Source organism: Euwallacea fornicatus, chromosome 5 (assembly GCF_040115645.1).
Source record: "Euwallacea fornicatus isolate EFF26 chromosome 5, ASM4011564v1, whole genome shotgun sequence".
Lineage (NCBI taxonomy): Eukaryota > Metazoa > Arthropoda > Insecta > Coleoptera > Curculionidae > Euwallacea > Euwallacea fornicatus.
In genome coordinates, this window is record NC_089545.1 from 6,251,934 (window position 1) to 6,278,276 (window position 26,343).

At 39.2% G+C, this 26,343-nt stretch overlaps 6 protein-coding genes across 10 annotated transcripts in view; 3 read left to right on the forward strand and 3 right to left on the reverse strand.

Annotated features, from left to right (window-relative positions):
* Window positions 1–12,926, reverse strand: part of mgl (megalin) — a 29,520-nt gene extending 16,594 nt beyond the window's left edge. The window contains exons 1-4 of the mRNA XM_066282180.1: window positions 12,612–12,926; window positions 1,858–1,986; window positions 1,676–1,807; window positions 22–579 (exon numbers count right to left, since the gene is read on the reverse strand). Of these exons, the coding sequence (XP_066138277.1) occupies window positions 22–579; window positions 1,676–1,807; window positions 1,858–1,986; window positions 12,612–12,735 (943 nt within the window). The 5' untranslated portion in view covers window positions 12,736–12,926. The remainder of the gene's footprint in view (window positions 1–21; window positions 580–1,675; window positions 1,808–1,857; window positions 1,987–12,611) is intronic.
* Window positions 12,927–14,675: 1,749 nt separating this feature from the next.
* Window positions 14,676–17,578, reverse strand: Pdi (protein disulfide isomerase). Its single transcript, XM_066282194.1, has 5 exons — window positions 17,362–17,578; window positions 16,558–16,755; window positions 16,159–16,433; window positions 15,342–16,107; window positions 14,676–15,290 (listed from the first exon to the last, which is right to left on the reverse strand). The coding sequence occupies exons 1-5, from the start codon at window positions 17,510–17,512 to the stop codon at window positions 15,196–15,198; spliced, it is 1,485 nt and encodes a 494-aa protein (XP_066138291.1). The 5' UTR covers window positions 17,513–17,578; the 3' UTR covers window positions 14,676–15,195.
* A 312-nt stretch (window positions 17,579–17,890) lies between these two features.
* LOC136339177 (epimerase family protein SDR39U1) lies at window positions 17,891–19,395 on the forward strand. 2 transcript variants are annotated; one of them, XM_066282198.1, is made up of 6 exons: window positions 17,891–18,049; window positions 18,121–18,285; window positions 18,333–18,476; window positions 18,527–18,700; window positions 18,757–18,962; window positions 19,014–19,395. In XM_066282198.1, exons 1-6 carry the CDS (start codon window positions 18,028–18,030, stop codon window positions 19,209–19,211), a joined length of 909 nt encoding a protein of 302 aa, XP_066138295.1. In that variant the 5' UTR covers window positions 17,891–18,027; the 3' UTR covers window positions 19,212–19,395. The 2 variants fall into 2 exon arrangements, with proteins under 2 accessions (XP_066138295.1, XP_066138297.1); XM_066282200.1 differs by having other exon boundaries at window positions 17,904–18,049; window positions 18,108–18,285.
* A 108-nt stretch (window positions 19,396–19,503) lies between these two features.
* mRpL27 (mitochondrial ribosomal protein L27) lies at window positions 19,504–20,201 on the forward strand. Its single transcript, XM_066282201.1, has 3 exons — window positions 19,504–19,649; window positions 19,728–19,894; window positions 19,953–20,201. The coding sequence occupies exons 1-3, from the start codon at window positions 19,592–19,594 to the stop codon at window positions 20,154–20,156; spliced, it is 429 nt and encodes a 142-aa protein (XP_066138298.1). The 5' UTR covers window positions 19,504–19,591; the 3' UTR covers window positions 20,157–20,201.
* A 158-nt stretch (window positions 20,202–20,359) lies between these two features.
* HPS4 (Hermansky-Pudlak syndrome 4 protein) lies at window positions 20,360–23,594 on the forward strand. 2 transcript variants are annotated; one of them, XM_066282183.1, is made up of 8 exons: window positions 20,360–20,512; window positions 20,646–20,880; window positions 20,934–21,158; window positions 21,208–21,302; window positions 21,356–21,804; window positions 21,869–22,323; window positions 22,383–22,606; window positions 23,125–23,594. In XM_066282183.1, exons 1-8 carry the CDS (start codon window positions 20,505–20,507, stop codon window positions 23,291–23,293), a joined length of 1,860 nt encoding a protein of 619 aa, XP_066138280.1. In that variant the 5' UTR covers window positions 20,360–20,504; the 3' UTR covers window positions 23,294–23,594. The 2 variants fall into 2 exon arrangements, with proteins under 2 accessions (XP_066138280.1, XP_066138279.1); XM_066282182.1 differs by having other exon boundaries at window positions 21,356–21,789; window positions 21,848–22,323.
* Window positions 23,595–23,733: 139 nt separating this feature from the next.
* LOC136339176 (AH receptor-interacting protein) lies at window positions 23,734–25,388 on the reverse strand. 3 transcript variants are annotated; one of them, XM_066282197.1, is made up of 7 exons: window positions 25,260–25,388; window positions 25,014–25,127; window positions 24,782–24,961; window positions 24,560–24,728; window positions 24,325–24,511; window positions 24,130–24,272; window positions 23,734–24,074 (listed from the first exon to the last, which is right to left on the reverse strand). In XM_066282197.1, the coding sequence occupies exons 2-7, from the start codon at window positions 25,092–25,094 to the stop codon at window positions 23,872–23,874; spliced, it is 963 nt and encodes a 320-aa protein (XP_066138294.1). In that variant the 5' UTR covers window positions 25,095–25,127; window positions 25,260–25,388; the 3' UTR covers window positions 23,734–23,871. The 3 variants fall into 3 exon arrangements, with proteins under 3 accessions (XP_066138294.1, XP_066138293.1, XP_066138292.1); XM_066282196.1 differs by having other exon boundaries at window positions 25,234–25,376; XM_066282195.1 differs by having other exon boundaries at window positions 25,181–25,297.
* Window positions 25,389–26,343: the final 955 nt, after the last annotated feature.

Below are 26,343 nucleotides of genomic sequence, written 5' to 3' on the forward strand. Positions count from 1 at the left end.
AAAATGACAAGTGATTGGTACCTGTCAATGAGGCCTGACACTTGTACTCGCACTTTAGCAGAGGACACGCGAGTATCGAACACGCAGCTTCCTCGTCTGCATTATCCTCACAGTCATTCTTCCCGTCGCAGAGTTTATTCCTGGGTATACATTTATGGGTGCCGTCTCTGCCTCCCTTGGGACACAGGAACTTGTCGCTGGGACAGGCGACAGCTGTACAGTTGACCTCGTCACTTCCGTCGCTACAGTCTTGATACCCATCACAGTGAAAAGCACCGGGGATGCAGAGGGCGTTAGCGCATCTAAACTGTACCCCATGGCAGACGGGAAAGTTGCACCCTGTTTCATCTGAGTTGTCGCCACAATCATTCTTGTGGTCGCACTTTTGCGAACCCTCGATGCAGCGCTGTCCGTTGGCGCAACGAAATTGGTCCAATCTGCAGGATATGCCGGGACAGTTTTGCTCGTCTTTGCCGCTCCTACAGTCCAGGTACCCGTCGCACTTCTTCTCCCTGGGAATGCAGGGATCGGAAGCTTTAGGACCGCAGTGGAAGTCGTCCGGCTGGCATTTGCGATAGGCTATAAAGGATATTTTTTTTTACGGCCTAATATCGCCAATGAAACTAAATCCATTTCAGGCAAACTTAGTGTCAGTTTAAGAAGGCAGTGTCGCTAATGCTTATTTCAGTTTGCATATTTCCCAAGTTGATATTTATTTTTCTAGTCGGATCATTTAGAAGTAAAGTCATATATTTTCAAAAAATTATTATCCGGAATGGTGAAGGTGAAATAAATTTGAGCGCAGCAACCTGGGTTTATTCCTTCAAAATAAATCTTTATCTTTATTATCTGGCTCCCGCATTTTAAGGCAATAAATAAAAATACAAGATTTCGTCGGGTCGCGCTCTGCCAAAATGATAAAAGGAAGTTCCCGAGAAATGTAGTCAAATATTCGGACGAGTTTTCCCAGTTTTCAATTCCCCGATCTCGTCGATTTTTACGCGCGGTCTTTATTGAAAATCTTGAATAGAAAATGTACAGATAAGGTTTCGACAAGGCTTCTTTGTTCGGGCCTAAAGTTCTTTTTCGAAAACTATACTGGTTTACTTTTAGAAACTCTCCCGATAAAACTGTTTACGCTGAAATCCCACGAACATCGTTGCCAGGCAAAATTACCTGTTACGCTAATCCTCTTTAGGGACTCTTCTACCGTGAAATGAAAACCTCTTATTTAAGAACGTGAAACAACTCTTCCAACTCCATTTTAGCGATTTAGAAAACTTTGCTTCGTTAGAGATGAGCAAGAGTGTTATCTCATAAAAAATATACACATAAAGTAACAGTATAAGTAATGGGATAAACCGAGCTTTTAGAACGAGGCTTGCAAAAACGTGAAGATCAACGGAAAATCTCTACTTTTGCCCATTTAAACTCTTAACTACCACGGTTCCTATCGACCTACGGTTCAAACCAAAAGTTGACTTCTACGTAGCGTATAACCATCTTTTTTTAATACACTTTGTAATGAACACGGACGACTATATGACGCAGCGTAGATGGTGTTGGCTTAATTAACATGGTGGTGGCAAAGGATCATTTTAACGGCAAAAACTGGAATTTTTCTTGAACAAATTTCTTGAAAAGGGTTAACGACCTCCAATTAATTTCGACTTACTACATTCGGATTCATCAGATCCATCAATACAATCCACGTTCATATCGCATCTGTAATGAGGTGGCATACAGTAGGTTTTGTTGAATATATACTGTCGGCAGGTGAGCTGTCCAGGTTCGCAGTCGGGGGGAGCTGAAATCTCACGGTCCCTCACAAAGTCAGGATGCTTTGAACATACTCACCACACTGCTGGAACTCATCCTCTCCTTTTTCGCAGTCCTTTTGGTAGTTGCACACGGATAATGACGATATGCATTTGCCCTCCGGGCATTTAAACATTCCTAGAGGACATACCACGCCAGTCGAATCGCCTGAAAAATGAAGGGTTTGTAAGGAAATTCGATAGTTCCAGAAAGGAAAAAATATTGCCTGAATGAAGGTATTTCATGATGTAATTAGAAATCTAAATGAAAGTGTCTGTGAACTCTATATCGATCACCGATATACCTCAACTGACTTTGTGGAGCCTTGAATTTGAAGTTTGAGCGAACTTCATTCTAGAACACTTTCAAATTCGCAAAACCAAACACATAAGTTACTCTACATCTCAGAAACTAGAAGAGATCAAGCAACAAAGTTATTGTCAATTTGCCCTAAGGGTAGGCCAAGAAACAAAAGAGAGCACCTGATTGGGGGACCACCGCAAATTCAATTTCATCCCACTTAACCGAGGACCGGAAAACGGCCACTTAAGCAATTTTACGTCCGTTTCCAGCGCTACGAGAGCAGATTAGGGAAAAGCGAGTTAATTTTTTCCCCGCAAAGGAACAAAGAGAGGGCTCAATTTTCGTAGCCAAAAAGGGAAATAAATAGCCAGTAAGCAAATTAAGTACGTGTGAAGAATAAGCAGTCAATTTGGTCGGAGCTATAAAATCCCCCTATTGTTCCCCCCCTCCAAAAAAAAAAAAGTTTAATATTTCAGATCTCACTTTCGGACGCAGGACGAATAAATACTACATCGTCAAAAAGATTTCTGAAGAGGGGGAGCATCATCGTCCTGCATCCCCTAGCCACATGACCGGAATGCATAATTGGCCAGTCCGAAGATAATTCGTCCTGTTTTGGTTAGCTTGTTTAGGGGCCGCAAGAGAAATGCATGTTTAGGAGAAAAACAAAACTCGTTATGAAGGGACCGTGTATAGGTTGTGTAATGTGGCACCAACACACCGCTGCACTAAGGCTGCGGCGGTGTAAATACACGAAAAACGGCCTTTGATATTCAAATTCCAAAAAGCTTTATACGGCTGCACACTGGTTTAATTTCAAACGTCGGAATCATGAATTATGGATTATTCTGGATACGCTACCAACACATGGAGAACACACCGATAGGCGAGAAAAACTAATTTAATTGAAATCGAGTTGTGCACAACACCAACAGGAAAGCGGTTCCCCATAATATTATTCAATTATTTCAATTGAAGCCTACATAGACCTGGTACTTATTCGGACTAAGGTTGAACTGGCCAATCATAATAATTATTTAATTGTTGAAAAATAAACCGAAAACTGCAGTACCTGTTGGTACCACTCGGTTATTTAACCGCTAGAATTTTTGCCGCTGACTGGACCGTTTTGGTAACACGCAATTACTTCGGCTATATATTTGAATAGCTCGTTGTGGTCAGATGTCGCAGATCATAAACCATTCTTATATGGGTTAAAAACTGTCGTGGCTTTTTTTCAAGCGAAGTAATTGAACACTCGGCATTTTTCCTGTAATCAATTACAAAGGCTGTGTTTGCATTATTGACATAACTAAGGACAATGTATGCAGGTTTCTAACATAACAATTTTACTTTTGCGTCAATTACCATTCGAATTTGCACGTGATTTGGTCTAATTAGGGAGCAAGTTCTAATGCAGGCTGACTATTTGCTTGAGAGAGTTTGATGAAAAACGATCAAATTCATTTGCTGGGAAAAATGCTTTCTCGACTATATGGCGAAGGCCCGTCTCATTCCACCTCCGTGAGCAGTAGATTTTTGAAGTATCGCCACTAATAAACAGATACTTGAGAGACTTTGATTCCCAAAAGCCCCATGCCTTTTCTCAACCCCTTATTAATTTTTCAATTGCGCAAAAGCAAAATGTCCGGCTCTCAAGAATTTTTAAACTATCCTTAGGTAATGGTCACGCAAAACGCGGTACCCCTAAGGTGTTTTTTGGGGGTAGAAGGTTTTTTCTGAAGATGCAGCTTAGAGCAGCCAAACCCCGCCCTTGGGAATTACGTAGAAACACGGACGTAACATACAGTAAATGTTCAAGGCAACCTCACACAAAGAAATAGTGGGCCTTGTGCTTTGGTACCATCTTCCGTAACCATCATTTAAAGCTGCAATGTAACGCGCGTTTGTAAAAGTACCTGCCTATTTATTCCATAAATCGAGTCGATTTTTGCAGCGGTAAGGTGAAGGCCGACAAGTTGATTAAGGAGTCAAATCTGGTTCTTCTCGTGTGTTTTCGATGAACTTTGCATTCATTAATAAATCGAGTCGTGACCGCTCTTGACGCGCGATTTATCGAAACTAGTTTTTCTAATGCTTCGATTAGCAAGTCGAAATGATCCCGTGCAGCACATACTGCCTTTATTGTTTCTCTATGGAATATGAAACTTTTTCTTCCCGGGTCATTTTTCCAGCTCCGGAGATAATCCCGGGTTAGATTATAAATCCCCTCATTTCCCGCCAGACGGTGCAAAGTTTGCCGCACAAACTTAGCAACTCTATTGCGGATTGGAGCCGCGGGAAAGGAGTTGTCTAATAGTACAAGTTTGCCAGAAACTTTTTGGGTTCGATGGCAAAGTTCTTTGGAGGTGTCATCGACAGCTGGAATTGAGGACCAGGGCCTTTTAAAAAATGCAAAAACGTGGGAAATCGAGCAGGGAAGGAGAATTGTGTCGCCTAAATCCTCTAGTTGCAATACTTCCTCTGTGGCAACCGGTGGCTGTAGAAGGTGCTTCATCCAAAGGTGCTTAGCCTTATCAACAGATTCCCGGTCTAATCGCGTCAAACCCTTTCGGCCAGGATTCTTTCGCTATAGTGCATCGTAAAGGTTAAATTGTTAATTAGAGCGTGAAGATTTCAGATAGAGGACCGTCGGTTTTCTGGTCCTGAGAAGGCGACTTCTTCTCTTTCACCATAGATCACCGACACCGCTACTCGAGCATTCTTCAACTGTCCGAATGCAACACAGATACATATAATTATCAAGTAATTTTATAATGGATTCATTTAAATATCTCTAGCAAATAATTATGGCAGCCTGGCAGCGCTTTCTATGTCACGCAGATGAGAAATTATATGTACACACGGGGATTTCGAATATATTTAATGTCGCATTTTTGAGTTGATGACAGTCATAAACGCGGCCTAATGACGTTGGCCCGTAAACGTTAAACATTTGCCTTCACGCTCTTGAAGTTTAATCAGCGTAAGTGCGCAAGACCGAACATCATGCAGGAATTCTCCATATAACTAACAGAAAATAAACAATAGCAGGGCTTCTTGGAAAGTTTATTTTATGTAAGACCGAACAATACCTAAATTAGCATTAACCATCATGATTTATTGTTAATTAATATTATCGCTTCAGTTTTTCGTCGCGCATCTTTCTCGCACAGGTATAGCGCCTCAAGGTGAGAAGCAAACTTGTGAATGCGAAGTATTCAATAGCTACCGTAACTTTCCAAGGGTCAACCCCGCAAACAAGGGAACTATCGCCATCATTGCGGAAGTTCCGCCAGAAATAATAGCCGGGACCTCTCAGGAATAGTAATTTCGCCCAGCAAGGGTTTTCCGCTGAAATATTGCCGGTTTTTTGTACTGAAACTCAGGCCAAGTAATACTGATCCAAATATGTGATTTCTAAGCAATGATAGGTCGATACAGCTGTTGTATGGGAGTTGCATTAATTGGCCAACTTCGGGAAATCGCGTGAATTCCCAAACAAACTTTGGGAAAATTGGATAATTGAAATTCTATAAAGTGCTAAAGTTTTCGTATTATAACAAAATGGTGCAACACCCTGTCGGGGTGGTATTATTAATGGTTCTTTATTACGGTTTACGACCATCGATTGCCGTTCGTCCCCTCTCCTAGCTCAGTTATTTGGCCCGTTTCGAGAACAAAGACACGTGCATTTATGCAATCTCGCTAGAAAACACACATTTTTTAACCCGTCCCTTCCAAAGGTGATGCGAAATTCGAAATTTCAGCTACACGCCTCCATTCCAAATAAATCCCATAACTGTCCCTCTCAATCCGGAGGCCTCTATAGATTTATCGTGAAATCCATTTTAAACATTCCTGATAGCTTCCGGCTCTCGCTCATTCATTTTCATATACATGGGTAAATTGCATATTTGCAGCCGTGAAACGAGGGCGGAAATAATAATTTACTTAACGTCATTTTGTGTTCTTTTGTTACCATACAGGTATATGAAGAATAAGGCAAGAATCAAGGCCTTGTGAATTGAATGTTTACTATGGAAATTAGGGCATTCGTATACTGCTGTTCTACGGCAGGCAGTTATCGGACATAATTAGTCAAACAGTCCGCAAATCCTGGCAACGTGGTCCATACGCTAACAAATGACGTCACGCTGGTTTTGCCTTGATGGAATACAAACAAAAGAATGCTGCCAGGTTGCCATTTACAGGGAGAGATTTAGCCGTCTCGGAATTTTCTCATATTTCCATTTCTTGTCATGTCTCATAATTAATTATCTAGAAAGGCGAAGCCTAATGAAGGCGTCCTCTTGATAACGCAAATCGCTGTGTTTCGAATCGTGTTCTTGTATATCCCCCGATAACGCTCCGTTACTTTTACTGGACTCTTAAACATTTTCCATTACGACCGTTCCAAAAATGGCCGAATAAATATTTCACTTTGCTTTCTGAACTCCCGACCCAAATTGGGCTTCAAAAATCAGGGTGCACCTGTAAATTTCAAGATGGGAAAACTCACACAAGGCGAACGAAACGGCCTCATTTTTTATTTATTGTATTAAATTGCAAATCATACTCATACTAGAATAACCTAGGGAGCAAATCCGGCAGGAACGTTCGTGTGGCCTGAATAATTCAACAGGAAAGCTGAAACCTCGACTAAAACCTCATTCCGATACCGAAACATTCGTCGTCCGATAATTTAAATAAAGCAGCTTCTTTAAATTGGTTATTTCTTTAACCTGTCTCCTCAAGGATTTCAATTTTTCCCGCCTAGAACAGTGAAACTGAATGTATAGATAAGTTCACAATTGCATGACCGATTTTCCGGTGACCGAGTGACGCGCTGCGCTTTCGTATCGCCCTGTATACTGTCACAAAATGTCGGCCTAACTGTATTTGCCTCAGTAAAGGTCGATAAACTGCGCCTACTACTTACTATTATACACACGGTACGCCGTTTAGAATGGACCGTGGCGGGTGTGTTTTCATGTAAATTTTCAAATTTTCAATGCATCAACAACAATTAAAATATATGATAAAGTGCCTGGAACGAGACAAGACGTTCATTGTTATGCCATTGTTGGAAACGAGGCCAGTAAACTGAGCTCCAAGATGTCTTTATGGGTGTATTTTTCATTAAGGCATCGCGGTTAGTTTGCTAAAGAGGCCCTTTTGTCTTTGTATAGTTACAAAAATTCAATCTTTTGAGGAAAAATTGAGTGAACATCATTGGCCAGCGGCAGCGTAAAAACGAATTTCCATACATCACAGAGATTCTTTTGTACGGGAGTCGACGCAATTTTGATATTTTAAATTACCCCAGTTAAACAATAATAATCATGCTCGAAATAACATTATAGAATTTGATTAAATTAAGGGTGCAGAAGTTTGATTCGCGCTGGAAACGCTGCGGAGCAAAGTTTCGACCGCTAGGAGTGAGGCGGACTGTTAAAAAACTGGATAATTTTTCAAAGGTGATTTTCTCCACCTCTAATACCGCAATTCAAGTAGCTAAGAGATGAATCCTTGAGAATTTTCACATCGCGAAAACGGGGGCCGACAACAGCGAAAATCGCAGGTGTCAGCCCCCTAGAGGACGAAGTGCAACTCAACCGACAGTTATGCATCAAGACAGCCACAGATTTGATGTCTGCGATATTTCCGTCGGATTTTCGATTTTTTTTATGAAACATTTACTGAATAAACCGTGGAGAATATTAAGCCTAAAATTGCTTAGTATAAAATAAAATAATTATAGTTATTTTTCGGCAGTATGGAGTATTATAAATAACTTAAAAGGATGCATATTTTCTTTGAAAACCGGCAACGCTGTGTAGCAAAACGGTGAACATCGTGGTTATGCTGAAACTTCCACAGTGGCATCTGACGATGAAGATTGTTTTTTCCACTTTTATGGACAAAATAACCTCGAATCTTGAAGGAAAATGGTATTTAAAGACAGAAGACATTTTTCTCCACTTTTACTAAATTCTTGACGAAACTAGTAGAACACGGTAGCTCTCGTAAGGGTGAAATTCAACTAAAATTAACAACTACTCTCACTCGTTTATACATATATATATACATATATATGTATATGTATTTATACCTTCTAGACGAGTGAGGGTGGTTTTCTTCATGCCTGTCTCCGGAATTCGACCCACGCAGAGCGGAAATTTCACTTAATTATCGAGAAAAACGCTGAAGGCGGCAGACCCCTTAATGACCCAAATACAACTTAAATTAACAATTGGGTATCTAAGAAAGTCGTATATGATATATTTTTCCTCTTTGTCTTAATGTGTAAGATAAACAAAGATAGCCTGGAAAGCCACTTAATATTTCGTACATTTGAGATTATATTTTAAACTCCAATGACAGTGCCGAGCATATTTTTACATAAGGGTATATGCTGGGTGGGAGTTCGGGGTACATTATAATGACAAAACGTCCATAATATTTAAACACCAATTAATTTCAATTTCACATTGCCAAAGTTAATTCTACCTACTGAACGATCTTAATGGGCAAATAGGCATCTTAAAGGGGCTAATCCCTTCTTAGTCGATTAACATTAGTAGTCATTAACGAAACATCACCATTCTGGTAATATCGGAAAGCTGATTAGCCTGAAAAGCGAAAAACAATTACTGCCCCGTCAGGCAATTACCATAAACAATTGCCAGCTTCGAAACGATCATTTAATTTGTTTAGGCCTCGGCATGAAAAACCTCTTAATGCTCCTCTCAAGACGAAAGCACCCTTAAGGTGAAATTTATTTACGTCATTAGAGAATTATTTTCGAATATTCGGGATGATTAGCTTTTTAAAATGAATAATTCTATATTTTCTTCACATTTTGATCCTAGCGTCGGAACTTCATCGCAATTCCACCCACAGATTTACAGATAAAATTGCCCTTAAGCCGTAAGAAACCCTTCTGTTAATGCCTCCAAAGGTATGTCGGCGCCTCCAAGACGAACTTGTCAGAACCTGAAAATTTGATCAGAAACTTCCGTTCTTCACAGGAACTTTGCGGAATTTAAATGCGACTCCGTCAATTGGCGCCCGAAAAGGAACCGATAGAGAATTCCGAAATTAAACCGGAAAGTTTAATAAAAATCGATGTATCCCCGAGGAGCGAAATCCATTAAACGAAATAAAGTCGCATTAAGAGTGAATAACTAAAGCCGGCTTGATTAGGAATATCCTGCGCTTTTGTTTGGTCGCATTTGCGGTACCCATCGGTACCAGTTCGCGTTGGACGAAGAACCTGAGGCGCTGTCGAGAGGGACCGATTGCACGACGCCTCGTTATTGTTGTTCAATGGAGGTTTACGCAAGATGACTTTTAGCTGTGAATTAAGTTCGTTTAGGTCAAGTTGGCTATGGAATTGCACGCCCTTAACTCGATTTGTTTTTCCAGGTGGTTTTATTGCGCACTGAACGCGATTTGCTGTTGCTGCACACGTAAATTGCAATTTGCGCGAGCCCTTTAATAACCGCCTGGCTTCGACAGGAAATCATGACGTCGATTATTCGTTTCGTGGCTTTATTCGCAATAAATTTCTTCTGATTTTTCAAAAGCGATTGAAGCCCATTAGCACAGAAACACGGCGTTCTTAAATGACCCCCCAAATATTAAGTACTTCCTTATTAAACCTGCCTCAGTGCCAGCTAGAGAGTGAGCGCTCTTGGGGCCTCGTTATGGCTGCTTAAGGGCGCATAATCAACGTCCCGTAACTCGTCTTTATTAAAGGATTATGCCGGCTTAAGCGATCTGCATGTAAATTTTATTAATTGAAGCCCCGGCTGATTCAGCCTTATCGAGACTCCTCTGCTTCCTTTCCCTGCTGGAATAACAACGTCAGGAACACTAACGAGACTACGTCGGATTGCCCCAATCAATATGACTACAGCAGGCACAATTAGCCAGCCATGTTAAACGTTTGAAGACGAAAATATTCGCATTTGAACCTCAACAAATAAATGATTGCGTGATTTCACCATCGGGGTTTCTCTCGCAAGTGCATGGCGTGGGAAAGGTGTCCGTTTCGCGATTCAAACGACACACAATTGGGGGACAATTATGAGAATCTAGTGCAAATTATGCGCCGCTATCACTCGCATATAATCTCGTAATTAATCCGCCCTGGAAGCTGAGTACGACATAGGTTTCCGGGGCACCTATCAACGATTTGTTGCAAGTCACCTTACCAGGCCAAGAAATGCATTTTCTACGTGCCTCACGAGGCAGCCATTTTGTTTCGAAATTGCACCATTCTAAATGTTGCATTCTCGGCTCTGTGTGCTTCGTATGTACAGTCTGTACTCTTTTGCATGCAGCAAAATTGGTCGCACACTTCAAGGTGGTTCGAGGTCGGAAAAGTATAAAAACCTGTGAATGAAGTATTTCTGCCATTCATTCAAATTCCCAGTGTGTCGGGGCCTGAACCTTCAGTTCGCTCCGAATTTTCGGCCTCGATGAACACATAAATGGATTAATTCCAATGGGAACTGTCGCTGATGTGTACATTTGAAACTCGAAAATCACCTTAAAACTGGCTAAACGAGTGAGATAATGGGAAACTACATGGAAGGGCGAAAGTCTCGGGTCGCAATTAAATTCGAAATCTTAGTTAACATCTCACAAGGCTTCTCTATAATTTAAAAAAATATCAGTTATTGAGGCGAACATTTCACTGGTAATTTTTCTAATTAATATTTTTTCAAATACGGAATTTTCAAAACTTTCATAATAGGTCCTTTCAAGTTGGAGAAGGCGGCTGGATTTGCCACTGCAACGATCACTCCAAATTTTTTTCAAATATCAGACATCAGGAGTGTTCAGCGAGGTTCTAATGAATAGTCACTATACGCAAGAACGCCATGCCAATCCCGGACTAACATTTTGCTCTTCTGCGCGATGCGCCTCCGGCAAGTAGCTCTTGATCTATTAACGATGTCGTTGTAAATATGGAAATATTCTTATTCATACTACGCAAAAACTACCAAGAGACGTGGGGATGTAACAGTAAGAGTAAATGTCGCAACACAAACTTCAGAAAATTGATTGTAAAATACTTGAAATTGCATTTTGGCCCTTGAACGCCCTGCGAAATAAATTCTGCTGCCGAAAACCAAAGAAAATTTTGAGAATTTTCAAAGTTACTCTTCTAATTTTGTCAACACTCTTAGGTTGCCTTGGGAAATAGAGATTTCCTCCCACTATGCGCGGTATCGCGCCACATCGAAATGAGTTCAATATGGCATCTATCCAAGCTCTACGAGGAGCGCGCCATAAGCAGGTAAACTCACGGTTCTCTTGAAGAATCCTCAACAAGAATCATTGGCAAGCCTACATATGAGGAAGAAACATCTACATTCAAAAACATAAAATTAGTTTGCAAAACTTCCATGATGGTTAAAGAAACTTGAAAGATGGACTGATTTCTGAGTCTACCCTTGTATGTTTCGTTATGTCCAGGTGAATTTAGACAACCCAGAATACAGACTAAAAATGTCTTTTGAAGCAGACACTTCAGGTGAACTTGTGTTTGGTTAAATTTCTGGAAACTGTGGATTTTTGGAAAAAATTGCTAAGGTAAACGAAAATTAGGTTTCAATGCACCGTTCGAAGCTACAACGTATTGATTTAGTGAGTCTTTATTGCGCTGCAAATGCAACTAAAGCAGGTTTTGCTCGCACGAATTCAGCAACATGGCTGTTAATAATTGGGTTAAGCAAACTATCGATAGGTAGTTAATTTTTAAACACCCATGTTTAACGGTACTGAACTCGCGAACGGAACACGGTACGTGTCCGAACTTTTGCTTTTAGAATCTGAGAGATCTGCACGGACCACCGTGCTCGCGCAAAAATTTGAATTTCGACGACGATGGGAGCGTCGCGAATTTCATTGTTTGGCTCGCCCACCAATGCACCAGGGTGTCCGGGCATTAAGGAACCGTTTCACTCCGAAGATAAACAAAGCGCCGGTACCGTTACGGATGACTCGCGAGCATTAGAAAGGATCGAAATAAAGCACCATCATCTAATATCGAAAATGTCATGGCAGCGCTTTCCTGGGTTAAAAACCAAATTGCGTTTTTTCGACGCACACAAGAAAGTAAGCCAGTAGGTTAAACTAAAATGTAAAATGAAGATGGCCCCGATCGTTTTTGTCCTAGCCCTACACGCCGCCATCAACAGGCGAAAGGAATACCTGCTGATACGTTTATCTGCCGAAGGTTATTCACCTGAAGTTTGGCGTGTGTATGTGTGTGTGTGTGTATGTGTGTATGTGTGTGTACTTGATAAGAGAATCCTGTTATGCTACGTAGATCAAGAAAGGAACGATCTTGTCTAGAGAAGTTTTGCCGTGAAATGCGGGAAATGCCGCTTAAGCACGGCTATTAATCGGCGATTTGTCGAAACTTCAACGGGCAGTCATGACGGCAACCTGCCTATATCGTCATAGCTCACCTGCCCCCATGGCAAGTTTGCCATTCCCGCTGGAATCGGCGAGGATGAGCCGTACTGCCCACAATCCAACGAAGCAGGGAATCACCCACCGCGCTGATTGGCGATAGGCACTCAGGCGCCCCATTTCAAAAAGTTTTCGGAATCCGACGCACTACTTAATCATAGAGAGTCACTAGTAAGACACTTCGCATCATAAACGGTCACACAGTGGCACACTTTCCCTGAGAGCGAACACTTTGAGTTTGAAGCGCTGAGTGGGGGGAAACTTCCGAGTTCGCTAAGTTTTCCCCGAGCCTGACGTCACAGAGCAGCGCGAACAAAAGCCGGCGAGCGACTGACAAGAAATTCGCTCCGCCGTATTTTACCTTTCTCTAAGCACTCCTGTTCATTTGGGGCCCCATCTACGCCGAGATCACGTTTCTAATGGTCTCGCACCCAGGCTTGACCGTATACTGGCGCAAGAGCCAATGCAGGTGGACGCAGCTTGTTAGCGTTGCTGAGCAAAAGCTTTCCGAATCGACAGTGTGTTATTTGAACAGGTAAATTCCGTTTTGATACCGCAGTCATTTTCATGGGTTCCGTGGTACGCAACGGGACGATTGATAAACCTAATTTGTGGACTTTTGCCACTGCCTGCCACGCTGGCCGATGGTCGAGCGCGAGAAAGTACACGATTTGAAATTAATAAGGAATAAGCCGCAAAAAACGTTATTAGAATACTTGATATAACTCGGATTATGAAACGTGAAAGTTCAAGCTATTTACGGCTATACCGAGCTAATGAACCGTTGCGACTTTTTGCGATCTGTACGAATTCGCTTTGATCATGCTCCAGAGGAAGCAATCGCCGAGAGAACCTTGGTCCATGTAACATTTTTCCATTTCTTTCAAAAACCCTGAAACGCGCAAAATTCGCAATTACCAACCGGTTTGGATAACCGAGGAATTCCCTGTAAAAATAACAAATCCTGGTACCCCGTCAACAAACGTATATACCCACATAATGTAATAATAACATATTCATTACCATATCGGTAAATAATTCATTAAAGGCCGCGTTGCCACATCTATCCTCAAACTCAAATAACGACCTCAAATCAACCAGCAAAATTCTAAAATCAGTCATCACTGCAGACATCCCACCTTGGAGCTCCCTCAATGACACCCTCAGGATAATCGACGCAACAATCGGAAAAAGGGCAGTGTACTAGAGGAAAAGAGACAGGGCGGCAACAGCGCTTAAACCCATTGAATTCTCGTGGTACTGCGGCGATGGTACTCCCGTGACCCGGCGTCTTACCACGCGGCTGGCACCGGCTGGTACCGAGGCCGATACGACTTATATCTGCATAGATTCAACAACCAGCACACGGCTCCTGACCAACCAACGCTCTGAACGCCCAGATGGCAGAGGACGATGGTACTTATAAAGACAGACGCGTCTGCTGACATCGAAAGTAGTAAATAAGAAAATAAACAACACCTAGATGAATTTAATTTCTGTTCGCCATTATGCTAGGAATCAACAGCAACCAATTAGATTAGGAAATACGTTAAGTATTTCAGTTCTATGGGCGAGTCCGAGTGGGATTTTCATTGCAGTATTTTCCATAAAGAATGTCCCAAACTTAGTTTTATACTGCCTGCACTTTAAACATCTATAGGAATTTTTTAATCAGTAGAGGTTTCAGATAATATTTCAAAATTATTACTAACCACTCGGGCCTACTTACTGCCGCCAAGGTCCTGCAGTCACTTCCCCTCAACTTTAATCAAATATAGCAATCAAACAATAACAACTAATAAAACACTGATTAATGCATTCACCATATTGTCCAGATGTGTTTCAATTCAATTTTCTGCTTAAATTATCAAATTGCTCAAAAATTTCTATATCTATCCAAATTTTTAAATTGCTAATTTTGCAGAATTCCGTGCACAATTATTTTAAAATACAATTATATTTGAAATATGTTATTTACTGAGACCTTAGTATTCTGAAAGATATTTGAGGGAACCTAAGTTTGATAAGGGGGAAGGGATAAATAAAGTAAAGGACGAAAGTTTATTTTCATTCTTTTTTATTGACTTAATGAAAATTTAGGCATAATTTAACATATTATAAAAATCCTTTCGCTCCCAAACACATTATATTATATACAATAACGCTTGTGCTAATATAAAGCGGAATCCCATCGACTTTTTATTTATTTTTGGAAATAATCATTACAAAAATAGAAAATGACACAAATATTACTATTAAAGAAAAACAAAACAGTCTCGAAAACAACCCTTAAAGCTTGGAAGTACTCGTTTTTATAACTAATTAGAAATGAGAATGGACAGAGTCAAATGAATGGAAAAACCTAGTAAATAAACCATACACAAAACGCATTCATACCACTCTAATTTATAAATAAATTTTTGTGTTATGGGGCGCCTGTATCAAGTACAATCACGTAGGTACTGAAAATTGAAGAAGAGTAAATCAAATCCTTGCAAAACCCAACATGGACGCCCACTAATTAACGAACACCTTCTTCAATTAAAAATAGACAATTATGAAAAATAACATTTGGACAGATTAAAGCTCGTCCTTGGCATTTTCTGCTCCTTCATCCTCTTCCTCATCTACTGAGGCGCCATCTTTGCCTCCGCTCTCAATGAATTGAGTTAGACCTACAAATCTCCAAATCAATTATTCCACTTCAGAAAATAACTAAAACTTACCCTCAAAAGTCCTAGGTCCATTGTAATCGACCACTTGGTTGTTGTCTTTTTTGAATAACTTTATCGTGGGGAAACTGGTAATTTTAATTGATTCCAATTCGTTGGCGGTAGAATCGATTTTGGCCACGACAATATCCTCGTTGTCTTTAAAGTGCTCGGCCACTTTCTCGTAGATGGGGGCCAGTTGTTTACAGTGCCCGCACCAAGGGGCGTAAAACTCCACTAAAACGTTCTTAGCAGGGTCCTGGACTACACTCTCGAAGTTGGTCGCCACCAATACCTTGACTGGTTCTTTGTCCCAGTCCTCAGGCAGCTCTTCAGTCAATAAATGCTGCTTCAATTTCCCATCCAAGAAGTCCTGGACGAATTTCTGTAAAGCTTCTGCGGATAAATCGTCAGTTTCCGGCTTGTATTTGGCCATGTCCTCTTCGAGCTTAATCAAACGGGCAGCCGGCACCTCCTCCTTTTTCATGCCAAAGAACTCCAAGATTCTCTGATGGTCTTCTTCAGTAGCGTCGATGGTAACAAAGAGAACTTGCTCTTTGAAGGGCTTGGCAACGCTACGCGCGGCTTCTGTGACTTTCTCAAAGGAATCATCCCCTTTGTTCAAGAAAAGCAGCAAATGGGACTTGATTTCCCCTCCAAAGATCTTCTGAGCAGTCTCGTGGTTGAATTCCACCAACAAGGGCAAAGAATTTGATTGTATGAATTTCTTAAGTTTGGCCTCGGAGGAATCTCCCTCGTACAGAACTTGCCCTTCATCAAACTAAATTTTTTGCTAAGAGATAAACTCTCACATAAAACACAGAAAATATACCTTCTTGAAGAGAATAATGCTGCCGTCCTCTTTAGCCTCGTAATTGCTGAGCACCTCATCGTTTGCACTGATTCCGAATGGGATATCATCAATGCCGCTAGCGACACTCAAGTAGGATTTAGCCAAATCGCTAGATTGATCTTTGAAGAAACCAACAATGGCAACGTTGGCGGTTTCAATGAAGGCTTTAACCGCTTCTACTGATGCCAGATCGGTAGCCGCAGGTCCGGTTTTCTTCAGCAGCCAGTTAACAATGTCGTCGGCTTGTCTACCACCTAATGGGTCATGTTAATCTCAGTGGAAAGATACTAATTGGGTTTCCTGTTATTCTTTTTACTAGAACTCTAAACTAAGGTCTAGACATCTAATGGTTTCTGCACACCACCATTTGCTACTTACCACTATACTCAACAGGGCTACCGTTCTTGAAGAACTTTAGAGTTGGATATCCTCGCACTCCAAATTGTTCAGCTAATTCTTGTTCTTCAGTGGCATCTACTTTGCCCAATTTGATAGGGGACTCCTTTTCAGTTAAAATCTGAGCCGCCTTTTCGTAATCGGGAGCTAGGGCCTTGCAGTGGCCGCACCATGGAGCATCTATTAAAAAAAAAATGAGTTACTGACACAATGGTGAATGAACTGTGCCTGGTGAAAGGTCAAGAAACTTTGAATTATAAATAAAGAGTAATGTGCTGTAATCGCCGGAATTAGAAAGATGGGCTATTTTTGTTTAAGCCGATTTCTAATTAAAAAAAATGTATGTTGGGTTTTGAGATTTAGTTTAGGTTAGTTCAAGGTACTAATGAGAAGAAAAGGGACACAAATTATCGATTTTGCAGTAGTGAAGAAACTGAATTTACATTAAATATCTAGGAAACTGATTTGCCTAGTAAAAGTTGGAAACAAAAAGATCAAATGACACTCTGATAAACAACTCCTAAACACAGTTTACTTGCAAATTAATTATTGTTTGGTATTATTATTAAGACAGATAAACACAAGTAAAAAGGGGCCCTTATGATAGTTTCATGAGTACTACATTGAAGGAAAAATTGCAAAAACCAACAGGAATGTTAATGGGCAATACTGCACTTTCCCCAAGAAGGCAATTGAGGAAAACAACTAAGCTATTTTTCAAGCACAAGTGAACAGGAAAAACCAACAGGCTGTAGGCAAAAAACAGAACCTCCTGTGCATACTTACAGAACTCCACAAGGATAAACTCGTTCTCTGTAGTTGCTTGTTCAAAATTTTCCTTATTTAGGACCAAAATTCCCTCTTCAGTCTTGATATCCGCTGCTGAGGAAAGCGCCCCCAGAACGAAAAATAAGAAGAAAACTTGTAAAATCCTCATTTTAGTACTTTCTTCCTAGACAACCCGTTACAAAAAGACACGAATACCAAAGTATAGTCGTAAATGTCAAAATCAAGGTAGCACAATCGTTTCAAGACAATGAAGAGCTCAGTAATACGAGAGTGAGACTGCAGTCCTGCATCATAAACAAGGATAGGTATATAATCCACTTAGGAAAATATGCACCCAAACAAAATTGAACTATATATGTGGTCCCTCTCTAGCACAAACAATGCATATATGATTTATTCCCTTTAAACCCTCGAGTGTACAAAACAATCTTGACCGTGAATGACATCAACGTGGCATGCATCGTGTGCTCACGCTATTGGTCGCCTCCACATCACGTGGGCGGTTATCGCTCCTTTTAATTAGGCCGATTAAATTTGACGTTTCACGTACGGCTAACCATCAAAAATTGTTTTTTTTTTCGAAATTTCTCACATTCTTGGAATTATTTATTATTAAATAACACTTTTAGAAGTAACAAAAAATCTTTAATTAGTTCATGAAATATGTCTGGAACCGTCCTAGTAGGTAAGTGTTAGTAAATATAAAAATTACCTAAAAAAAACAGTAAACTTTTGAACTACAGCGTTCTTTTTAAGGTGGCGGGACAGGATTCATAGGCAGCCACCTCACAAAAGCCCTAACAAATTTAAACTATGGAGTCAAAATTGTATCAAGAATGCCCGGTCCTCACAACATATCCTGGCATGATCTAAGTTCAAAGGGGCTTCCACAGGACACTGTTGCAGTCATTAATTTAGCTGGTACTAATCCTTCCATTAAACGACTCACATTATCCATCAGCTTTCAGGCCAAAATGTGATGGATTTTAAACAGCGCTGGACCGCTGGCTTCAAGCAAAATATCTTCAATTCAAGGATAAATACCACAACCTCTCTAGCCAAAGCTATTGATAAGGCTGTAGTTAAGCCCAAAGCCTTTGTCAGTATGTCAGGTAAGAGTTTGGTTTTACCTAGAGTTGATGATTATATTTAAGAGATTTAGGAGTGGGGATTTATAAGCCTAATCCTAAAGTTGAGTATAATGAGTGCAGTAAAGTGGAGGCATTTGATTTTTTCTCCAAGTTGGTGCTTGAATGGGAGAAGGCTACAATATTGGAATCTGCTGAGCTAAAAAAACAATGCCGTGTTGTGTCCATTCGCAGTGGAGTGGTTTTAGGTTTATTATTGCCTTTATTGAAATGTTTTATTGGTTATTTTCACAAATAATTTTAGGTAGAAATGGTGGGATGATAAAGCAATTATATCTCCCCTTTTTCTTAGGTCTTGGAGGGCCTATAGGGAATGGTTCACAATATCTACCTTGGATTCACATTAAAGATTTAGTTGATTTATTAATATTTAGTATACAAAATAATAAAGTTGAGGGTGTCATAAATGGAGTGGCACCAGAAACTTGTACTAATAAACAATTTTCTGATGTGAGTTTACATCTATAAAACTCCTTTAAATGAATACATTTTACATTACAGGCATTTGCTAAAGCTCTGAAAAGACCAGCCTTCTTGCCAATCCCTTCGATAATATTCAACTTAATATTGGGCTCAGAAAGGGCAAAAATGGTCACCACAGGACAAAAAGTGCTTCCTACCAGAACTCAGGAGTTAGGGTTCAAGTTTAGTTTCCCAGATATACGAACTGCTTGCCAGAACATTGTTAAAGCAACTTGAAGAGTTTTTAAATTAGATAGAGACAGTTGTTAAGTTAATCTTTTTTGATTAAGTGAAAGTTTTTTGAGGGAAGTTCTGACTGATCTATTGTATGTGATTATTTGGTGGATGTTCAATGTTATTTATTTATTATAATTGAATCAAATTGTTGAAGTAAATAAACGATAAATTTCGTTTTTAATTATTCATGGTGTTATAATGTGAATTTAAATATATTAGAAATATATAAGAAAATAACCCTACAATCTACGTTGCCACATTTTTAGTTCATTTTGATCTAAGGAATGAAATATGTTGTCACATCCAACTTAACCTCACTTTCTCGTCCGTTATTGTTGAAAATAAAAACCATTTTTAATTAAATATTAATAAATTTAAACATGAATAATCTCCTAAATATTCCGCAAAATATACTCCAGAATACGAAATCTCTGTTAGGTAAGTCTCAAAATGTCAAATCAGTAAGACCTTTCACTAATCAATAAGCCCCAATCCTTAAGTAAAGTTATGCTTCAGTGAATATTACTAGAAATGCTAGTAAGAAACAAAGCGGTTCTACACGAAACACTCATCCCAAAGTCAAGCCTAAGCATCGAGGCTGGAAAGTACAAGATGGATGTACTGTAACTGCAGGCACTCTACTGGCAACCCAGAGACATTTACGGTTTCATCCAGGATTAAATGTATGGTGGTTAGTTTAAGTGCTGGAGAGTTAGATGCGAGTTAAGAAGTTTTTTATAGGTTGGACTTGGGCGTAATGGTACTTTATTTGCTATAATACCGGGGAAAGTGGTGATTACATGCGAAAAAACTGATCCCAACTGGGACCATACTTGGGTGCAGAGGTGCCATGGGCACAGAAAAGGGGTGGAGTTTTACAAGAAATATTTCAATGTGTTGCCTGAGAAGCAGCATCAAAGGTTCCAACTTGTCAATTTAGTATAAGAGAAACCAATGTAAGACAGGAAATATATTAGCGTTTTAATCTTTTTTTATTTATTTATATGAGTGTAATTAGTCATCAAATTAATATTGAAATTTCTGGAACGTCAAAAAAAAATGAATTAAAATTCTGAAAATTCGGCACTTTATGCCCTATTGCCAGTTTTTGCAAGCAGTAGGTCATAAGTGTTGTCATTAAATTATAATTCAAATTGAGGTTATGTCCAACTAATGTTTTCTAAGTTTATGTTTTTGTCTTTTATTTAAACAATTTTGAATGGTGTTTGCTTCTTTATATCGCAAAGTACGAAATGTAAGCCTATATAAGTCCTTAGAGAAAAAGCAGTTATAATGACCAAGTAAGTAAAATCTCACCAAAGTCAATAGAAACCTCGTAAAGTATTCATCGACTCAAATGGATGCAGGAAATATTTAGAACAACAATTGCCAGAAATAATCTAATGTAAATTGAATAACATTACATTTTTGAAGACAAACAACAATAATCTTCCTATACGACATTGAACTATTGAAACATGAAGAAGATGATCCAAACTCAGCCATTCTCTACTTCTACCCAACTTGGGTGTCCGATCATCAAAAGACTGCTTTATGTGGACAGCTTATAGGCACAGTGCTATGCCTCCGAGGCTTATTTTCAATGCCAAAAATTGTCTGTCTACAAACAGGGAAGTTTTGTCTAATTGAGAATGGAAGATACATTTTGGTAAATTCCCTAATATGATAATGTGAATTAATTGTGTCATAAGTGAGTTCTAGGTAGTAGGCACTGATAGGAATATACCAGATTGGGTGTTAGAGCACAGAGCCGATCTGCTATACTCTTTGGTGAATTTTTTCCATCAACATTTTGTGGCTCTGGGGTTGTCATTTGAAGGGGAAAACCTAAGGGCCAAACTCTATCACATATTCGACACTTATTTAAAACTTCTCTATTTGGGAGGCAGTATTTTCAGTAATATGCCCTTATGGGATTTATCTAAGGTGAGCTTTGTCAAGTATTTACTTGATGTGGGTAATGTGTAATTTCCAGACTGATACCGATATACTTAAATCTTCAAAAGCATTTCTAGATGATTGCAAATGTGTGCCAAATGTACTTGGAGGAACTCTCTTATATCACAACAAGTTTGTTGTAGCATAAAGAGTTATTACTTGAAGTGGTTTTAAAATTATTGTAGAATCATCCTATCTCAGCTCTCTATACAAACAACCAAAACAATTGCCATTTCTGATCCATATCGGATAAGCAATCCTGCAGAAATCTCAGACCAATACTCTGACCTCCCCCCAGGAGTAAAATTAGTGCAGGTTTTTATTCCTGTTAAAGAGTTGCAGGCTTTAACATGTTCTGCATCCTTGGTAAATTATCGAAAAGATGGGAATACTCTGATCAAAGGAGGCCATAGCACATTAGAGCCTAATAAGGCATCTACATCAGTCAATATTCTGGATAGTAAAAGAGAAAAGAGGAGGGCAAGGCCAAATTCTTTGATTTTAAAGAGTTGTTGTACCGATTCTGCTGATCATTTGAGGGCAACTCCAGCATATACAGGCAACTTATCTTTGGCTTCCACTCCAATGAGCGAGAAAAAGACATTTATAGATCCACCAGGTATTTTAGAACTTAGTAACTATTTCAACTGGAAAGATTGAAGGGTTTTGCATTTTAGATTCTTCTTCCATTAAATTAGACCAAAGCTTGGACACTCTCCAGTATTTTAACCGCAGTATTAAATTAAAACGGCGAAACAGTGTTAATGACCCACTATCTCCATGGACCAAGAATAACAACAAGGTTGATCTAAGTCAGTATCTTGTAAGCGAGGTGTTGTGTAAGGAGAAGACAAATATGGCCGAAAAAAGGGGGCACTTAGTACTGCCCATTAAACCTCATAACGCTAGTGAGCCTCAAAGATTCAAATCTCCCAGTGGTTATTTAACGCCCCTGATGAATAAACTGGCATCTGCGGACGCCTTTTCATTGAGAAACTCCTCGCTTAATAAAGTTTTAAGCAGGAATAATGATCATGTAGTTCAAAGCGATGAAAAAGTGCCTCCTTTGCAGAGATGTTTGTTGTTCCTGCAAGGGGAGCGAGACTTAGTGCTGGCATTATTGTTAATTGAGGATGGCTGCCAGAAGGAATTGGTAACAGTTATGATCAGTTTTGTTTGCTTCACAGGAAATTTGATTGATGTTATTTGCAGCACAAACTCTGTAGTGAAAGATTGGGTGTACTAGAGAGACAGCTAGAGAAGCAGTTGACAAACCCCATAAAATCCTCATCCGAGAAGGATCTTTATAGTATTTTAAAACTAAACCCAAACTGGGATACTGTGACTCAATTTGGTCTTTGGGAAGATTTGGACGATTTAACGCATTTGCATGGGAATTTCATGAAGCACCAACTCATAACTGATGTTTATTTAAGGTGAGTTCGATTCCTCTCCCTCAGTGAGCACATTAAATCTGGTAAATGCATATTTGCTCAAAACGTCTTCCTCCATGCGGGCTCTCTCTCTCTTGATTGTAACATAAATCCGCAGGCTTCCCACGAAGGTGAGCACTGCTAGCACGAGCTGAACTGTCTCGAAGACCAGGAAGGCGGTCTTTAAGTCTTTGAGTTTTAATTTTCCGCACGTTATTAGTATGATGAAGATAAAATCAAATACTGCACAGTGCAGGCACAGGAGCAAATACGCGAAAATTACTTCTGTACGGTTGAATATAACACTAATAGTATAGACTATAAACGGTAAAGAATACATCAGTTTTAAGCCAGTGTCTGTTTGGCGCATTAAATTTTGCTCATCAGAAAGCTGAGTAAATAGAACATAGAGCTCTACAAGTAGGCTTAAAGTGAATAAAAGGCTTATAGTCCAAATTATTCGCTTTAACGTGTCAAGTTTGGCGTGCATTTTGACAGAGACAAATAATTGATTCTTCCAGGAAACCAGGAGCAGTGGTTTTTGGTAAGAAAGAGGGGGAAGGGGAGGTTTATTTCCAGGAGAATGCCCAGTTTTACAAAGGACTTTTGCCACCCAATGATGCATTGGGTATGGTTCATCATTCTGCCAAGAAGAAACTGGAGAAAAATCATTGTGTTGTTATTAAGTAATCTATTTGAATAGGATAAAGCCCGGGCAATATCTAAAGGGCTACACAGTCCATGAATGTAGTATTATTAATTTATTTATGCGAATCGATATCCAGTTGTAGTTGCTATAGTAGAGGGCGAATAGCTACTGCTTAATGGGTTTTGTCAAGTTATGTAATGCTTAAAGAAAAGTATTAATAATGTACACTGTCAGTCCTCTAAAAGAACTTCTTTTTATTGAAAAAACGATGATTTTTGTTAAATTTTATATGTATACATTATGTTGTTTATAGTACTTATTAAATAAAACTAGTTAGGAATAGCAACGACTTTATTAGGTATATCAGCGTTTCAGTCTTATGTGTATGAGGAAAATTTATCTTTGCTTAGTCTTCTCTGTGGATTTAACCTGATGGTAAAGGGGCTCACATTGGGACAATAAGTTAGGTAAGTAATGAGGATTTTACATGTGCTAAGCTTTAATTTATTAATTTAAAAAACTATACATTGCTAAATTAAAAACCCACAGAACATAAAATTCTACCTATAACACAATAATTGCACAAAGAAACAATATCACAATACAAGTAAGCTCTGAATTAAGCAAATAAATTTTTTAGCTTTGCCCTGTCTTGAAAGTCCTTGACTTTCTGTAAATCTTCAAGTCTCAAAAGTTCCTTCTTAACTAGTGGAGTCAAGGATTTATCCAAGTCCATTACTTTTTCTAAATCTTCTTTAGCTTCCTTGGGGTTCCACGCCCCAATATGGGCTTTAGCCCTACGGAAGTATGCCTTGACATTGTCTGAAATATTTACCATAAATTGGCTGTAAATAAATTAACAGATTGCAAGGCAGACTTGAGTCATATTTAAGGACATCACTGCAGTGTGTGATGACAGCATAGAAGTCTTCAATGTTTAATTTGCATTGGGCATAATTTAGCAAAATTGGTAATTTTTGCTCATTGAATTTGGTCCATTCAGTATCATGGGGTTTTTCTCTGTAAAATCAAAGAAATCTCCAAATGAAACTATTCAATGCATGTTTCATACTTCAACATGAGCTGCTCCAACATTCCTATAGCTTTGGCATACAGTTCTGCAGCTTTCACATAGTTTTTCTTTCCATACTCTTCATTGCCCTGAGACCTTAATTTAGGAATCATCTCCACTTGTTCACTTTCATTCATTTGCCAAGAATCTTTCTCATACTCGTGAGGTTGCTCCACCTTAACAATTTCTATATGCACTTTAATACAGTGCAAATCCTAAAATTCTTATTTAATACCCATGATAAATAGCAGGTCTTGTGGATCCCTCAATAAGCTATTCAAATCATCATATCCAACACCTTCGCTCTGCAATGTCATGGCACACATGTGGGTGTGTTTTCGCTCCTCTGGAGACTTATGCAGCTCTCGAAAGGTTTTGGACACAAATGGGTATTCCAGAACCAACTGCAAAAGTCTCTGGCAAGTCAAATGCCGTCCATTTACTACTACTAACTCACGCTTTTATTCACGGTGAACTGAGACACTTCATGCAAGGCCATTTTTTGCAGGATTGCCTCCCAAACCTCAAGTTTAAATTTCTTACCTAGGATGATGTGTATAGGGTCGCCTATGCCCATTTTTCGGGAATCATCTATGATGGTGCCATCACTTAGTTTTGTGATAAAATGGAAGTATATCTGTGAAGGTTTTGGATTTAGGAATGTCGAGTTTCTTTCTGAGAGTGATTACTTTGGTGCTGTCATTGCATGATATTGGGGCCGTTCCTGCGTGCAGGGTCTTTTTTACTATGTAGTCTTGTTCTTTATTCATTATTATGTTGATTTAATCAGGTTACAGCAGGGCCTTAAAAGGAAAAAATATATAATATATATATAATTAATTATGGTATTAATAACAATTTTTTTGTTTATTTATGTTTAAGATAAATCTTCAATTAAAAGTGAAATACTTGAATAAGGCCATTGGCAACATTACATGCAGTGAGAACTCTCGCCATTTTGTTTTATTTCATCTGCATTTCTTTCAATGTACAGGAAACATGAGTTTAGAATTTGATATATCCATACTTCAAAATTGTTGTGACACTGTACATAATGTACATTGAATTATACCTATTTGAATTCGATATGAAGTGAGTACAGGGGTCCTCCGTTGGAATCATCACATAAACATATCTATACAATGTTGCCAATTCTTGATTTTCGTGTAAAACATACATATTCATGTTGTTGACAGTCGAAAGGGAAAACGAATAAAAAAAAGCTGTCACTACCAATTAATAGTAATTTGTAAACATAAGCATACAAAATGGGCCCATTGCGATATAACGTGCAAAAAAAAGTATCCTTGATATGGCCACTAAAAAACCAAAATATGCGTCAAATCTACCTGAATACCAGTCACTTCCAGTATATAGGTCAATATCGGGCGAAGTTAAGAAACCTGAAACCCCACCATGGAGTGCACTTTAGGTCAGCGATTGGCCACAGACGAATCCTTCGCCTTCAACACTTTAATAAATGTCTTCAAGTACTTCAACTTTAGGGATTTGTGGAACTGCTCACAAGTGTGCAAGACGTGGTACTGGATCGTGAAGACAGATTCCATTTGGAAGAATATTTCAGTTTACAGTTGTGCAAAACATGTCTTTCGCGCAGTGGATGTTTTCGGATTAAAGTTTGAACACTTAGAAATAATAGACACCTTCAACTTACCTCTGGATAGTTTCCAAGAGCTTTTTCCCAAAATTCCTTTGATAAAGGAGATTGGGTTGTATAGATGTCATATAGAACATCTGAAGATATTAGCTGAAATTACTTCAAAAAATTTAAAAGAATTAACAGCAGAAGTGTATGGTGGCCAGACAGACTTGAACTTTTTTAGTGCCTTTCAGGAACTTAATCATTTAGACCTTACGATCACACATGAGATACTGAGAAATGTGCATTTCTTGCCACACTTAAAAAAGCTAACCCATCTAAAATTATTTATGTTTATAAGAGGTAAAAGCATCACAGATGATCTCATAAGTGTGCAGTCACTGAAATCCTTGTGCCTT

Excerpts from the sequence above, each read along its gene's own strand:
- LOC136339176 (XM_066282197.1), bottom strand. The coding sequence starts at position 25,094 with ATGAATAAAGAACAAGACTACATAGTAAAAAAGACCCTGCACGCAGGA. Across the intron at positions 24,962-25,013 it reads CATGCAATGACAGCACCAAA|ATATACTTCCATTTTATCAC; the intron begins GTAATCACTCTC and ends AAACCTTCACAG. Across the intron at positions 24,512-24,559 it reads AGACCTGCTATTTATCATGG|AAATTGTTAAGGTGGAGCAA; the intron begins GTATTAAATAAG and ends AAGTGCATATAG.
- LOC136339177 (XM_066282198.1), top strand. The coding sequence starts at position 18,028 with ATGTCTGGAACCGTCCTAGTAG. Across the intron at positions 18,477-18,526 it reads AGCCTTTGTCAGTATGTCAG|GAGTGGGGATTTATAAGCCT; the intron begins GTAAGAGTTTGG and ends TAAGAGATTTAG. Across the intron at positions 18,963-19,013 it reads CTAATAAACAATTTTCTGAT|GCATTTGCTAAAGCTCTGAA; the intron begins GTGAGTTTACAT and ends TTTACATTACAG.
- Pdi (XM_066282194.1), bottom strand. The coding sequence starts at position 17,512 with ATGAGGATTTTACAAGTTTTCTTCTTATTTTTCGTTCTGGGGGCGCTT. Across the intron at positions 16,434-16,557 it reads TAGCCCTGTTGAGTATAGTG|GTGGTAGACAAGCCGACGAC; the intron begins GTAAGTAGCAAA and ends ATGACCCATTAG. Across the intron at positions 16,108-16,158 it reads GCATTATTCTCTTCAAGAAG|TTTGATGAAGGGCAAGTTCT; the intron begins GTATATTTTCTG and ends CAAAAAATTTAG.
- mRpL27 (XM_066282201.1), top strand. The coding sequence starts at position 19,592 with ATGAATAATCTCCTAAATATTCCGCAAAATATACTCCAGAATACGAAA. Across the intron at positions 19,650-19,727 it reads GAATACGAAATCTCTGTTAG|TGAATATTACTAGAAATGCT; the intron begins GTAAGTCTCAAA and ends GTTATGCTTCAG. Across the intron at positions 19,895-19,952 it reads GGTTTCATCCAGGATTAAAT|GTTGGACTTGGGCGTAATGG; the intron begins GTATGGTGGTTA and ends AGTTTTTTATAG.
- HPS4 (XM_066282182.1), top strand. Across the intron at positions 21,790-21,847 it reads GACATTTATAGATCCACCAG|ATTCTTCTTCCATTAAATTA; the intron begins GTATTTTAGAAC and ends TTTGCATTTTAG. Across the intron at positions 22,324-22,382 it reads ATGGCTGCCAGAAGGAATTG|CACAAACTCTGTAGTGAAAG; the intron begins GTAACAGTTATG and ends TGTTATTTGCAG.